Source organism: Apus apus, chromosome 2, assembly GCF_020740795.1.
Source record: "Apus apus isolate bApuApu2 chromosome 2, bApuApu2.pri.cur, whole genome shotgun sequence".
NCBI classification, from domain to species: domain Eukaryota; kingdom Metazoa; phylum Chordata; class Aves; order Apodiformes; family Apodidae; genus Apus; species Apus apus.
In genome coordinates this window covers 129662311-129678605 of record NC_067283.1, presented here as the reverse complement: position 1 = coordinate 129678605, position 16295 = coordinate 129662311, and the positions used below count along the sequence as shown (strand labels likewise).

At 36.4% G+C, this 16295-nt stretch overlaps 2 protein-coding genes across 10 annotated transcripts in view; one reads left to right on the top strand and one right to left on the bottom strand.

Moving 5' to 3' along the window:
* CPNE3 (copine 3) overlaps positions 1-16295 on the bottom strand; it is a 121168-nt gene that overhangs the window by 44798 nt on the left and 60075 nt on the right. The gene's annotated exons all lie outside the window — the stretch shown is intronic.
* The window catches only part of CNGB3 (cyclic nucleotide gated channel subunit beta 3), a 59120-nt gene that overhangs the window by 17707 nt on the left and 25118 nt on the right, over positions 1-16295 (top strand). Inside the window, exons 4-8 of the mRNA XM_051612628.1 lie at positions 11194-11348; positions 12748-12777; positions 12820-12936; positions 13352-13560; positions 15420-15470. Of these exons, the coding sequence (XP_051468588.1) occupies positions 11194-11348; positions 12748-12777; positions 12820-12936; positions 13352-13560; positions 15420-15470 (562 nt within the window). The remainder of the gene's footprint in view (positions 1-11193; positions 11349-12747; positions 12778-12819; positions 12937-13351; positions 13561-15419; positions 15471-16295) is intronic.

Genomic DNA, 16295 nt, shown 5'->3' with positions numbered 1-16295 from the left:
AGAAAAGCAGAGTATGGAAGAACAGTAGACAAAGCATCTGAGAGTGTAGATCAGAGAAAATTCAGGCATACAAAAAGCTTCCATGACCTCTTCTACCCTCTTTGTCTTTTAAAAGCATTTAAGCCTGGCTGAAGTTCTAAGAGTGTTTCATCTTCCCAGATTACCAAGGTGATTACGATGTACTATTTATACTGAGGCAGTACTCTAAAACCCCAGCCAAGGATCATGAACCCTACTTTGCAAAACGCTGTGCAACATGACAATCCATATTTACAGGCCACATATCCAGGAGTACATAAAGAAAAAAATATGGTGGATAAACCAGAACTTCGAATGCTTTTAGATTTCACTTCATAATCTTACAAATTCTTGGTAATGCTCAAAGAAGAACAAAAAAACTGAATCTCATATACCACCTTCAGAATCCTTCGTATTATGAACAAAATGTGTTCATATAAAATGCACTGAATACATTTTAATAAAATACAAAATTTATACAAAATGCATTTAACATTTCCACACATTAAACACAATCTTCTCACTTGGCTTTTGCAAATGCAGAAAGTCAGCTCTCAACATTTTCAAAACCAGGGAACTTCAGTGTTGTAAACTGCCATATGAATGCAGGTGGTTCAGGAAGATTGTTTTGTGCTCATAGTTCGCCTTTTTCATTGCCACATCCTATTACCTAGTAGGCTATACCAGTCCTTCTCAGGCTCATAAAGGAGATGCTTTTCCTCTCTAATTTGGCTAATAGCAAAAAAAAAGATGACAAAACAAACAAAGATTAAGAGGCAATTTGCTATGTGGTGCATAGCCAGGTTAATAAAGAACTCCTGCTGGTAGCATGTTCTCAGTGAGTAATGCACTTCATTTAGTACAATTACCTCAACCAAGAAAATTACCCTGCTTATTAGTGCTTGCCATCCACTAGTTGCAACACATCAATTCACCAAGCAGATTCATCTTAGAGGAGCTATGTCTTATTACAAGAACACCAGCACCCTGATGAAACAGACCCAGTATCAACTCTCTGCAGTCTCCAAAAATCCTTGATTACTGTAGGAACACCAGAGACCCAAAAAGATGACACTCATGGCACTAAACTCCAATTAATTTAAGATAAAGTAAAACAAGGTCAATCCTTGGCACTCCTGAAAAGTCCCAGATAAAACATTTATAAGCATATTTTGTAAAGATACTGCCTTTCCTTAGTTGTTTCTGGCTAATCACTGCAGTATTTGAAATTGTAGACACATGGAATGCATCCAGTACGTTTTGTAAGCTTGACTGAAAAGACTTGAATGTATTGCAAAAATCAAAATACTTTTCTTAGCACTTATATTACTTCTGCTTACGTCTTCCTTTCAGAGCTTGCCACTTTTAGCGCTTGGATTTGAATTTCTGCAATGGCTAAATTGAGAACCTGCAAATTAAATAGGAAGGTGATGGTCTGCTGCCTGCACCAAAATGGATTAAACTTGCTGTAATCATTGCTGAAATGTATTTTCCTACAGACTTTAAATCCTATCCATTCTGCAGAATGCAGTAACCCATGCTATTGAATTCCATTCACTCTGCACAACAATCAAGTGGGTAACCTGAACTTGAAAAGGTAGCAAACAGGGAAGTTTTTCCTTGTAGACTGAAGTGCTACTTATTTTTTCTTCTCTCCTTGCATTATTTCAAATGTTATATTAATTTAATATTTTTTATTTTGTATTAATAATATTCATCTTTATTTTCTTATTAAATGGAGAAATATATTTTTTAGAATATGTAAGAAAACAAGGGTATTGTTTGTCATACTACCACAGATTTATTTCTTTAATTAAATCATTTTGTGTAAATCCTCCATTGACCTAACATTTTCCAAATTAAGAAGATACCTTCTTTCATTAAGAAAGAAATGATAATTTATTTAAAATATTATCTGTTAGTATCAGTTGAGTCAATTGTGGGGAAAAAAAACAAATTAATATTGTGACAGATGCACTAAAGTGTATAACATAAAACGTTTATATTGAAATTGCATTTATGCCAAACATTTGCAAGTACATCAGGGTCTAAGAGACATATATGTCTAAATATATATATATACACACACACATATAAATCTAAGGCTAATGCTTTTAATAATTTAGTAAAGGAAACTGTAAGTATTTATTAATATAATTAATCTCATCCAACAATTTTATTAAAATGCCACGTCTCCAGTTACTTACTCATTTTCCAAATACTAGATATTTAAGATGAAAACATCCCATGTTTTGCAGCATGAGAAAAACAGAAGAAACAGCGACAGGGGGAGGTATGAGGGTCATATGAGAAGTCAAAAGGGTCTGACAGCCCAGTCTCGTTCAGCGCCCTGGATAAATAACACTCAGGAGATTGTAACGAGCTGTTGTCCACAGGAAACATTCCTACTTTGTTGCTGTCTCCCCTCTTCCAGTTTTAATCCATTATCCCTTGTCCTCTTATTACAAGCCCTTGTAAAAAGCACCTCCCCAGCTTTCCTGTTGGCCCCTTTCAGATACTGGAAGGCTGCTGTGAGCTGTCCCCAGAGCCTTCTCTTCTCCAGGCTAAACAGCCCCAACTCTCTCAGTCTGTCTTAATAGGAGAGGTGCTCCAGCCCTCTGATCATCTTCGTGGCCCTCCTTGGGACTTTCTCGAGGAACTCTATGTCCTTCTTATGTTGGGGGGCTCCACAATTGAACACAATACTCCAGGTGGAGTCTCACAAGAGCTGAACAAAAGGGGAGACAATCACCTCCCTTGACCTGCTGCCTGTTCTTCTTTGGATGCAGCTCAGGACACAGTTGGCTTTCTGGGCTGCAAGTGCCTATCGGCAGCTCATGTTGAGCTTCTCCTCCACCATCACCCCCAAATCCTTCTCCTCTGGACTGTTTTTATCCATTCTCCACCCAGCCTGTATTTGTGCTTGGGATTGCCCCTACCCAGCTGTAGGACCTTGCTCTTGGCCTGGTTGAATTTCATGCAGTTTGCACGAGCCCACTTCTGAAGCCTGTTAAGGTCCCTCTGGATGACATCCCTTCCCTCCAGCATGTTGACCTCACCACACACTTTGGTGTCATCGGCAAACTTGATGAGGATACACTCAATCCCACTGTCCATGTAGCTGACAAAGATGTTAAACAACACCAGCCCAAGTACCAAGCCCTGGGGAACACCACTCATCACTGGTCTCCATCGGGACATCAAGCCATTGGTCTTCACTTTGTGATCAATGATGGTATCAGCTGAAGTATTCTTGTTCAGGTACTCAAACCTCTGCACCCCAAAAATTATAAAATTAACTGATATTCTCAGTCATTGTACAATTATTATCCTGTTCCCAAATCTTTTTCCTTTGTAAAAAGACAGCAATAGAAAATTAAAATGTTCAAATGGCCAAAAAATATGATAAAATAGAAGGAGCTATACATTTTATCTCGTGTTGACAGTGGATAGGACAAATTGTGCCAAAAGGGGACTATGCTGAGCAAAAATTGTACAAGAAAAATTTGAAGCTGGTGAAGCACCAGAATAAATTATTTAGGAAGATTATATAATAGCTATCACTAGACATATTTAAGAACAGATTAGGCAAGAATATGTCAGGAATGTCACAGATATCTGCTTTGAGCTCTGGGGACTAGGATTACAGGATGTCTCAAAGACCCACAGAATTACAGAATCACAGAATGTTAGGGGTTGGAAGGGACCTCTGGAGATCATTGAGTCCAACCCCGCTGCCCGAGAAGGATCCCCTAGGGCAGGTTACAGAAGAACATGTCCAGATGGGTCTCAAAAGTCTCCAGAGAAGGAGACTCCACAATCTCTCTGGGCAGCCTGTTCCAGTGCTCCATAACCCTCACAGTAAAGAAGTTTTACCTCATGTTGAGGTGGAACTTCCTGTGCTGTAGCTTGCATCCATTGCCCATTGTCCTATCACAGGGCACGACTGAAGAGAATGGCCCCTCCTTCTTGACACCCACCCTTCAGACATTTATATACATTAATAAGATCCCCTCTCAGTCTTCTCTTCTCAAAACAAAACAGCCCCAGGTCTCTCATCCTTTTCTCATATGACAGGTGTTCCAGACCCTTAATCATCCTCATAGCTCTCTGTTGGACTCAAGTAAACCACTGTCTTGTGCCTCTGTGATTTCTTTAGGATCTATATGAAATCAGAGAACTGATAGCATTTATTGAAAATTAAGTTTTTCAAATTTGAGAAATTTAATTGCAACTTTTAAAAAAAATTGCTATGAGAAATATTACAGTGTTTTTCTTTTAGATTTTTATTCCTGGGTTATTAATAAAATAATAATATTAATAAAACTGAATAACAGAAAGTTTGAAGAGGATTTGTGCTGTGCTCATGAACTCTGTATAGCATTGGATCATACTCTGATTGCAACATTTTTCCCCTAGTCATAAATTATTATATACTTACATAAATAAGGTCTGAGTTTGCATTTAAGTGTGTTTGAATATAACAGATGTTGTGTGTTTTAAATATATTAAGAAATATTAATAAATATCTTTAAAAATTCCTGATAAGAGATAGATGCCCTTGACATTTTATAATTTACAGATAAGAAAGCCCAAATGACACAACTGCACCAGACAAGGAAATAAGGGAGGAACGACTGCCTAACTTATTATCATATTGTTCTTTCTTAGAATACTACGCTTTTGTTCTAAAGCAATTAATGTCAGAAACTATGCTGCCCTTTTTACATCACAGTAAATATCCAGTGCAATCAAACAACTTTATATCACCAGTGACAGTGAAGAAGGTGATTTTTCTAAGTTAATTGGTCGTTTCAACATTCATCCTACTTTCTTTTGCATAGCTCATGCTACAAGATTACTAATTAAAATAAAATCTTATTCACATTTTAATCTGGTGCCTCAGTGAGAATTCCACGTGTTCAGCGTTGAAACAGACTTCTCCTTAGAGAGTACTGTGAAGAAGATTAGAGGATTCACAGCCTGTTGTGACTGAATAATCAGGAGGAATGTCAAAGTAGCTGCTGCAACAAACCTTTGAACTAAACAGGAGGAATTTCCTGCAGCCTAGATGATTAGATTTCAGTCTGCACAGCATCTAGAAGTTTGTTCTGTGTCCAATGCCAGAAGATAACTCTGAAAGATCATGGCTTCCTTGAACATTGCATCTTCTACATCCATTTTGCTCTATGAATACATGAGATCTGGGAAATGGATGACGGATGCATTTTATTTCAAGAAAACTTGCTTAGGGCCAAATTTAGCATCTTTTCTCCACAAAGACACTGAACTATGGGAAAGTAATGAAATCCACTGAAAAGTTTTCTTTACATGGTGTCCACAGGAAGCTTATTAATAGTCATGGTCTGTTCTTGTTTCCAGAAATAACGAATCAAAAAAAATCAATCTAATTATTCTTATTTCACTGTGTTTAAATTTAAAAAAAAATAAGAAAATTAATAGTAGGACAAAAGTAACATCAGTTTAAATTCAAATTTCATTGTGAAGAATAACTCAATCCTAAAATAGAATGGAAATAACAATGTACTTTATTCTTTTTTTGTTGCAAAGAAAGGTTAGTATACTGTCAGTATTTCAAATGCATCAAATAAAGACAGTCTTCTTGATCACTGAAGATGGATCTCTTGTAAACACTTTCCATCTTGAAAAAAGAGATGATAGGACAGAGGAAGATACTTGCTCCAAGACTGCTAATGAAAAATAAAATTTAATTAAAAGCTTTTTGAAATTCCATGGAATCTAGTGCATCAACAGTTTGTTCAAGACTATAAAATAAAGTATTTATCATAGAAAGTCACTTTCTTAGTACCTGAGCTGTTGAGATTTTGGCAGTTGTGGATGCAGGGGTACCTATACAAGTGAAGTGACTGATTCACTTTCAAATTTTTTATATATTTAAAGTTGTTTGCTGAAAAGGATTTCCTGTCATACTGCATCCATTCTCTTACATTTTAGGGAATCACTGTCTACAATAGTTTTCATGATCTTAGCTAATATCATCTTGCGGTCTGTCATGCTTGTTTCAACTTCTACTTACTCTTATTGGAAGGCTGTCTGGAAACCTTTCTTCTGACCTTTAAGCCATACTAATTCATGGCGTTTCTATTCATATTTATTCTTGTTACAGTAGTAACATTCTTGTTACAATACTGGTTTTCAGCTCAAATATGCCTTTCTCCTACCTGGTTCTCCACCAAAATTTGTATTTATAGACAATAATCCTATTGCCTCCCAATCTGTTTTGCACTCCTTTTTAAAACCAAGTTCTCAGTAGCCTTGATCTTTCTAAGTGATTTTTATACAGTTTCCTAAGTTGATTTATCTTTTTGAGTATAGCTGGTCAGAATAAATCCTGGCTTATGCACTGATATTAATGCTTCCTTCACCAGCAGTATGTCAGGTGCATTCTAGGATTGCTCTTGCACCAGCATTTTTCATAGCCAGATAGTAGTGTGGCTCATAGGTACCATGCTGTTGACTAAAACACATGAATATCTATTCCTTTGTCATCTACAATTGATGATCCCACCATTTACAAAAGAAATCCTTGCAATTTGTTCTTAAATTCATCTCTGTATTATGTAGCATTAGATTTGTTACATAATAAGTCAGTTTTACCCATATAGAAATCAGTCTTGCTTTTTAATCTTCCTGATTCCATGTCCTATCAATCATTAGCACACTAATACATTTTGCACCAACATCATTAAAGAAAATACTAAAACTTACTCCTAAAACTCCTTAAACTTCCTATGCAGGTAAAGGAAAAAGGCTCCTTTTGGAAGAAATTCAGAGCAGAAACCTATCTTAGTAATTCTGAACTTCTCCTCAGATAAGCTTTCTATTGACTCTAAAGGGAGCGTAAGCAGAATAGCTAGAACTAGCTTATTGGATAACCCCTGTCCCAGTTCCAAGTAGATTACTAGTATTTTTTTCTGTTACAGAGAAACATTAGGTTTTTCAGTCATTTAGGATATGTGGTTTAGACTTGAAACAAGGGACAGATAGAAGATTCTGATTTCTGTAATGTTACCCACATAGGAATTGTCAGCACAATTTGAGGATTTGTTTTTGAATCAATATATTTCATGATGCCTAGAAGTACATTTTCTCATTTAAATCTTTCTCAGCTATACTATAATTTTGTGGACATTTGTACAGCTATGCATTGTCATATACTTCTGAAAACTGTTTATGTGAATTAGAGGTTCAGCATAATATATTCAAGATAAGAAACTACTTTTTCGAGACAGAGTTTGTAAATATCATCATAAATCATAATGTCAGTGCTCAATAAAAGCATTAAAAGTTCTATTGCAAGATCAAGAATTTTCCTTCCAAGAGACAAGAGAAAGTTTCTTAAGTGCTGCAAAAAGAAGGGTTAGAACTGAAATCAGCAAAAAGTGTTATGGACTTGCTTCGGGCAGCAGCATATATTTGTGAAATGCATTTTCTCAGGGATCACCTGGTAGATAAAAGATGGAGTTGAACTCAGGTATTTGTTATTCATGGCCAAAAAACAAGAAGGAATTAAACTAGATTGCAGCATAGAAAAGGTTAAGCTTGATTTATTCTGAAATAACCTATTGCCTTTCTTGACCCCCATTTTGTATGAACCCTTAACGCAGAAAACTTCAAAGCCACAGTACTTAGCAGATGTTATATACATTAGCACACTCAATGCAATATTTGCATGGCCTGTTATTTCAAGGCCATTTTCTTCCACTATGTTACAGGTGTCTAAACCTTTTCTCCTGGCATGAGGAGAATTAAGGCACTGTAATTTTATTGACTAAACAAACAAGTTTAAATCTACAAGTTAAGAAGATAAAGCTTACAAATTAAAAACTTAAGAAAACTGCATTATTATTATTGTTCTATTGGTACATATGTTCCTCTTTCTAAACAAAATATATTTGAGGCAATAACAAACTACGTAGCTGTGGTCCTGACTTTTTCATTTGCTAGGGCATGTGAAATCATTGCTTCTGCAGAGAATAAACATTTCTGCTCTGTAAAGGACTATATGGTGCAGTAAGTAAAATAGGCCTAGGCCTATTGTAACATATTGCACAAAAGTCAGAGATAATTTTGCTTAAAGAATGACATACCAGCTTAGAGACAAATCCTAGCACTCAGCACAGCTTGTCACAGGAAACTGAAGGCAAAGGATCTTTCTGCCCAGTTAAGCAGAGTGTAAGTGAGGGAGCAGATTTACCCTGGACTGTGCAGATCTGCCTGTGTAGCATAAACTATTCAGCTATATAACACAGACAGAGATAAAACAGCAATTGATCAATATCCACAAGTTTGATCACCTTGTGAGAGCTTTCATACAGGGAATAAAACCACAAAGAGCCCAGCATGAAATCAATACAGTCTGGAAATGTAACTGTGAGGTAAGAATAAACGTAATTAGTAATTCAAAATGAGGCAGTATCTGCTTAACAGAGTATGCTAAAGGCATAAGTCAAACTAATTTTTCTTGTAGGCATGAGATCTGAAAGTCTGAGGAGCAGCTAAGCAGAATCAGAAAACGTCACGATGTAGTATGATAGACAAATTAAAAATATTAACTGTGGTCTCTTCAGAGACAATTACCTTAGCGTGGTCTCTGACCTGTAAAATGTACTCTTGTTCTTGCTGGCTGTCATGTTCTGCTGGCAGCTATGTGTTTACGTATGTGAATTTATAGAACATATTAATAGAAGTAATAAAATTTTACCACATGAAAGAGCCCACAAATAGTGTAAGAATCATCACTAAACAAGAAAGAGAAAAAGCGGAAAGCACCTAAAATCTGCCAGGGAAATTATCTCAGGCTAGTCAGGAGGTGCTGAGCCAGAGCTCATTGGCCAAGGCAATTTAAAGTGTACCTCCACACAATCTCATGTCCAATAAACATCTTAAATTAGCGGTGTTCAACACACAGCCTCTTCCAACAGTATTAATCAGAGAAAATTTAAAGTAAGCATTTTGTTACTAGAAAAAAATAGAGAAGGAGATAATGAAAACCAAATGAGAAGTAGGGCAAGAAAAATCAATTTCTCATCAACTGTTGGGCAAATAACTGAACACATTCACATAGCTTCTAATCAGTACCAGACAACAACATAGTTTCTTCAGGCTGTATTGCAATGATAAAGCACCAAATGTATGATAGAGGAGACTTTAAGTTTTATTGGAAAGGCTGTGAAATAACAAGAAAACCCCATGCAGTTTACAGTTTATCCATAGAAAGTGGATAGAATGAGCCTTTGGCATGACTCTTGTGATAAGTGTATTTTACTATAAGATAGCTATTGCCCTGAGCAAACACAGCAACAAAACAGAGTAAGAATTATTTGAAATTCTTTGCACAGAAGCTGAAAAACTAGTTGTGAGATGTTAGCTCAAAACAAGAAAGGATTTCAGTACACTGCAGATGGCCTGAGCAAAAGGAATATATGATACAAAAGGAACATATGATACAAAAAGAACTGTGATGAGATTACAAAGTATGTCAGAACTGTTTGATTAATGTCCTGTCTGGAGAGTTTTAAGAAATACACACTGCAGAAGACTTAAATTAGAGGAATGATAAGAACATACTTCCAGACTTCTGCTTCTTCTGGTTTTAATAGCTTATCTCCATTTTATCCAATGGTTGTGCTGCTGAAGGATTTTCACATCCTTAAATTATGCTTCCTTGGGCACTGTCATATGTGTTGTGTCTCCAGAAAACTGTGCTTCTCAAAAAGCTACATGCATCCCACTCTGACACTCTCCTTTTTTAGTTACAGCTCCTTCTGTTAGGAACTTCAAAGTAGGTTTAGGTCTTGAGGAGGCATGGTGTTTACTTCGCAGTGTTTCCATTTCTTCCCTACCCAAGGTGCTGTCAAACCACTTTCCTTCTATTCAACTTTGCAAAAGTCTTCTCAAAAATCTGTAGATTTCAGGCATGCTTCAGTCTTGGTCTGCCTCTTCTCTGGGTGTTTTTGTTAAGAAAGGAAGAACACTTCTCTGCTGCAAACCCTGTACAGGGCATAGCTGCCGGGGTTTCCGTACAGGCATTTGTGACCTGTGTGGGAGGAGGCCTTGAGCTGCCCTGCGCCAGTCACAGCCATTTCCAGTCAACTCTGACACTGGCATGTGACACCAGCTGAGAAGTGCTGAGTTTAGGATGGAGAAGTAATCCCATGTCCGGGTCCCCACATAGAGGAAGTCCACATGCATGGCCCAGCTGTCAGCTGGGTGGCACTCCAAAACAGCTCCAGTTTGCATAGTCAGACAGTAGCAAGTAATAAGGATGAAATTCCAGGTATGAATAAGCCCAAAATAGTTGACCAAGAATCACTTTCCTCTAGATTTCCTAATTGACTGCACAGCATGCATAGATCAGATTAAAAGCATTAGTGTCAGTGCAGAAATACGAGCTTGCAGGTGTTTGAAAATCCTCTGTCCTCAGTTTTGAAGAAATGCTATGAGTACCAGAGTATCAGCTCAGTGTTACTATGACCTGAATAACCTCCTAATCTAAACAGAAGAAACTTCAGCAAGAACACAAGCGTGTGTTGTTTTTTTTTTTTTCACTTGGTAAAACAGATGCCTTTTTAAACTAATCTTATTTATTTATTTATTTACCTTAGCTAATACCCATAAAAAATACCAGAAAGCAATTTTCCCAATATTAGGAAGCATGAAGTAAAAGTAAGCATAGTCTCTTCTCCCCCACCTGCACATCAGTCTTCAAGTCAGTTATGTCTTGTCATCAGTAGGATATTACCATACAATAATGAGCACACAGATGGAAATGCGTGCCTTCTTTCTTAGCAAACACATAGGGTAAGCTGTAGGCCTTACATAGCAACAGTAGAACTTGATGAAAAGCAGGAGAGGAATGTCATTGTTGTAGTGGGCTATACAGAGCACAGGGAACACTGACTCCTCTGCTGGAAATACGTAGATTGCTGCACGTAGCCAGCAAAATCAGTTGACATAAGCAGGAAGCAAGAACAGTGAGCTTAGCTGTGGACACTTAGGTGTCCACTTACAGTGAATTGAATTACGTGAATAAGCACCATGGCCAATAAAAATCTAGTCTTAATGTCTTGCTCAAAAGAGTCCTTCATTGCTTTCCAGTCCATTAAGCCTTTTTCCTTTTGTTTTACATAGCACACAGAAGCCAACACCTTCAGGTGTCCAAACCAATGAGTATGTTAATGCCCAACTTCAACAGATCGTCAGAAAAATGCGTGAAAGGGCAGCAGTCTATAAGGAAAAGCTGAAAGACCCAGTGTTGTCCTCCCCTGAAGGCAGTCCTACAGCTTGTAAGTGACTCCAGCTATGCCTTTGTTGAGTTTAAAGACAAAAAGTATTTTTTGGAAACAGAAAATGTTGTGATAAAATTTTCAAGTAAGTATAACACGTTTACTCACTGAAATGGATCGGTTTGAGCCCTCTGAAGTCAGTTTATCCTTATGAGTAAGCTAGGTCCTTTGGTATAAGCTCCCTTTGAACCCCAACACTGAAGAATTTGGGGAAAGAATCTTGGGAAATATCTAGAATCATCCCTGACAAGCAATTTATGTATCTAAAAATAGCTCCCCGAGATGTTTGTTCATGGGGAAGAATCTGAAACGCACAAAGAAACATACGTATCTTATGAGTAGACATTAGTCATTCTAAGATTAGATCTGCTGTGTAAAAGTAAAAAAAAACAAACAACCATGACAGCAGAGACACTAAGGACTCTAAGAACATTCTTTGAATAGACTAAACTCATCTGAAATTAATTAAGCATTTATTTTTGAAAAATATGGAAGATAAAACAAATACAGTATTTTAGTTTGATTTTTTTTTTCCCTTTTCACAAAGAATTGAGTATGGTGATTTTATACTCTTGACATTTTTTAGAAGCTGTTTATTGCTTACATGATTTTTAATATGCTGGGAAAAAAATGGTGCCTAAGGTATTCTAAACTATACCAGCTGATAAAGGAATTAATTTGTTATACATTATCAATTCTTTGCTCATTTACCTCTTTTGTTGTCTTTGTAGAACTTACAATAATTCATTTCCTAAATCATTATAGATGTAGCTTACCAGTTTCCTGCTGGGACTGTGTATCCTACCCAGACGTAAAGCCACTAGAATTAATGGAACAAAAATGTGGACAAAATTATCCAGTCCAGTGATGGAAGAACTGGGCTCAAAGAAGTGCCACAAGACTTTTGTAAACCTAGAAATCTACAAAACCATATGCCTCTCATTAGTTTCATCTATTACATCTGGCATACCAGTTCTCAGGAGAGGGAAGAGATCAGCCTATGGCACAGACTTTTCTGATCTCCATCTTAACTTCTTGCATTGTTTGCAACAGTCATGAAAAGAGAAATTAATTGCATTAATTAATACTGAATTATAAATTAACTTATTTCTTGTCAGTCTTTTATGGCATTAGTTGAGAGCACTGTTCAAGGAAACACAGTAATGTGTAACGTGGAGTGCCTGGCCCTCAATAGATGTATATGATTATATCAGTGGTGACTTTATTCTCCAATGTACTTTCTAATGCATTCAGTATTACAAAGAATTGCAGCTTTAGTCTTTGCCAATTGTTTTTAGAAGAGTTATTAACATGATGAGGCTCTTGTACATGTTAAACTAGAATGAAGAAATTGAGCTGTTATTAAAATGTCACCCTTTATGACATTCTATGTGACTAGCACCAGCAAAGAAGCCTCCACCAAAAGAAGAAAAAAAAGAAGAAAAAAAAGAAGAAAAGAAAGATGATGCAGAAGCAAAGCCAGAGGAGGATCATTACTGTGATATGCTGTGCTGTAAATTCAAAAAACGTCCACTGAAAAAATACTTCGAGTATCTGAAGCTACCAGAAAGCATAGACTCATACACAGGTAAATGAAAAGCTAACCAACAGAACGGGGTGAAAGCGTACTGAAGTGGCCTAGGATTACACAGTACCTGTGAGCCACCATAAGATCCACATTCCAACCCAAGTCTTCAAATTCTTGGTCTAGAATTTGTCCCATTCATTAGGGCCAAATGCTGAATGTATCGAGTGTCTTCAGATGCATTAAATTCTACATGGTCTCATAAACTCTTCTTTTTTCCCTTTGGCAAATTCTTTGTATGACTCTTTATTCCAATCTATATCACCTTAGCAGCCTCTTGTTGTTGAAGAGGGGAGAATGGTTGGTTGCCCTGGGCAGGGAAACATTCCCAGAGACTGCAGTAGAACAAATATGTCTAAAAGAATGAAAGAAGATTTTAAGTTCATGCCTCTAAAATCAATGTTTGTTTTTCTTTCAGATCGCCGTTACGTAGCGTGGCTCCTGGTTGTGACAATTGCCTATAATTGGAATTGCTGGCTTATTCCCCTTCGCTTTGTGTTTCCGTATCAAACCCCAAGTAATCTAATATATTGGTTTGCCATAGACATCCTTTGTGATATCTGCTACCTGTGTGACTTACTGGTTTTCCAGCCCCGAGTGCAATTTTTACGAGGTGGAGATATAATAGTAAGTATTGAAAGTGGGGATTCCACAGGTGATAGTTTTATGTTAGAGTACATTATAGAAATTCTCTCTAATCTGACATTTTTTCTGTCATGTAAAATATATGTAACGGTTTTTATTTATCAAAGGATAACTATGTTGTTCCCTGACCTTCCATTATCCCATTTTAGAAGAAGAAAATATATCCATTGTTTACACTCTTAAAAAAAGAAAAAGCAGATTTGAAAGTAGGACATGAGAGCAGTTTGAACAAGCATGAAGTTCTTTCTAACCAAGAGTAAACTGGTACAGGTTTACTGGAATCAGTAACTCTATGACTATGTACTCATACATATGTGCATGTGTTCGTATTTTTGTGTGAAACTTTCAGCCTTTTATTCACCCTGTGAAGAAGTCATAGTTGAAGTTGGATATTTTGCAGGATATGCATGTTTTGTTACAGATCATGAAACTGTGGGTTTTTTTGCCAAAATCTGAACAAGTCCTTGTAATTTCAGGATGCTTTGAAAATAACTGGAGATCTTTTATTTTGGGGAAAATATGTATGTTCAATTTTGATTCTTACTACTATTTATGTGTTATATTTTTATAGGAAAAATGCAAAATAAAACTCAAAACAGGTATCTGAATAAGGAAATAGCTTGCCTTTAGCATATCAAAAGGGCATCTAGACCATTAAATTTTGTTTAATATCTTTCCTATTTCTGATGCTTTATTTTTTTTATAGAAGAAGACTTAAGGCAGAAAAAAATGGGTTAACTTCCGTGTGACAGTGCTATGCCCAAGAGACAGAAAATTAAAAATTATATAGCCTCAAATGTAATTTTAAACTAGCTTTAGTTCAGTTCTTTTACATAAATTTTTACACAGTGTGCATACAAGATACTACTGATACAATTACAGAGGAATCTCAGCTAAAACTGTGTGAATACAGTTTGGATAGATACAAAGTGCAGTGTAGTGTCATGCATTTTTCCATGCCAAGACATTCAGTGTCAGGCAATCTTGCCTCAACCCGACAAAACTCAAGTTTTATGAACAAAGTTAAAATTCTGACACAGGAAGCTTTCCTTCTATTTCTCTTGAAGCTGTTTGTGCAATTCATAGATTTAAGTGTGTGAAGAGATCATCTGCTGCTTGATCTCCTGCATTTAGTTTAATGCTTGAACTGAGAATAGTGAAAAGTTGTCATGGAAATATCCTTGAGATTTTCAAGCTATTTTTAAAGTGTCTCCAGTATAAATACAGAAAGTATAATAATGGATACATTTATTTAGATACTTGTGATTACCCTTTCTTATTAAGGTATTAAGCATCAGTTCCCATGGAGAGCCATTTAAAACTAAATAGCTAATCATTACTAATGAATGCAATGTTGATTATTATAATGCTAATAATGCTATCATGTTAATGGTAGCTTTCAAAAAGCTAATTTTCTTCATTGCTATCAGAAATGTTCTTTGCATTTATCTTGGAACCACTGAAGTCAAATGAAGTTTTAGGGCCTGAAAGTGAAGGGCTTTGGGTCAAGCACCAACTGGTACAGATGTCTTGAGAGGGAAGATTTGTGGCAGAGATATGTAACATTTTGCTAGACCAAAAGCCAGACTTGGAAAAAATAAGACAAACCCCAAACCCGATTTTTCAAGCAGGTCTAATAAGATCTGGTCTAATGTAAACTGGTCTAATAGAAGTACTGCTTCCTTCTACATGTATTTCTCCATTCATACCTTTAGACTATCAATAATATAACTGACATCATCCATACTATCAGAAGACAATTGTTATTGTTGAGCAGCAGAGGCTACTAACAGACATCCTGTTCTTGACTGTGCCTTTTTCTCCTTTTGTTATCACTATAGACAGACAAAGTGGAAATGAAGAAATTCTACCACAGCACTGTGAAGTTTCGGGTAAGCAGACCCTGTGTTACTGATGTAAATATGTAAGTTCTAGCTGTAGGATTTCACAGAATTTTTTTCATTCTCCTTTGGTTTAAGAACATCACCTTTGGTTTAAGAACATCACTGGAAAGCATTGGCTTGTTACTATGCCAATGCTCACCAGCTGAAGATTGCCATCTTCATGTACAGTGTTTAATCTTATAATAGAATAATCATAAATCCAGTTATAAGTATTAATTCTGAATAATAATACATTGATACCATATCATTAATACATTTTTTTTTAATTAATTTGGGTGAGGGAATCCCCACACACACTGAAAGACAATAGAACAAATTGCCAGAAATTCATTAAACAAAGGAAAAAGTCTTAAAGTTAGATGATAACTTTATTTTAAGTTCACACTTGCAGTATATTTAGTGCTCTTGATTTCTGCAGAAACTAATGGGAGTTGAGTATTCTCACCACATGCAAGATACAGATATAATCCAGGAATTTGTCATGTGATTAAATACTAGTTAACAGTTACTAATATAAAAGCATGCTGACTAAATTTTGCTTCTTCTTAGACTGTCTCTGAAAGAGGGAGAGAGGCCATAACGGGCTGTTTGTCCCTTTTTCACAGTTATTTTAGGTATTAACTGTATGTTACTCACATGAAATAAAAGGTCAGTGCTGCAGTCTAGCTGCTGCCAGCACGAGTTGTACCTCTCAAAGCAAAGCCATTTCTGATTAAAGTGAGATGAGGCTTATAGTTCCATGTTCCTCTTTTTGTTCCCAAATGATCTCAGCAACAGAGCAAGCCTTCACAGGATCTTTAAAAAGGCAAAGCC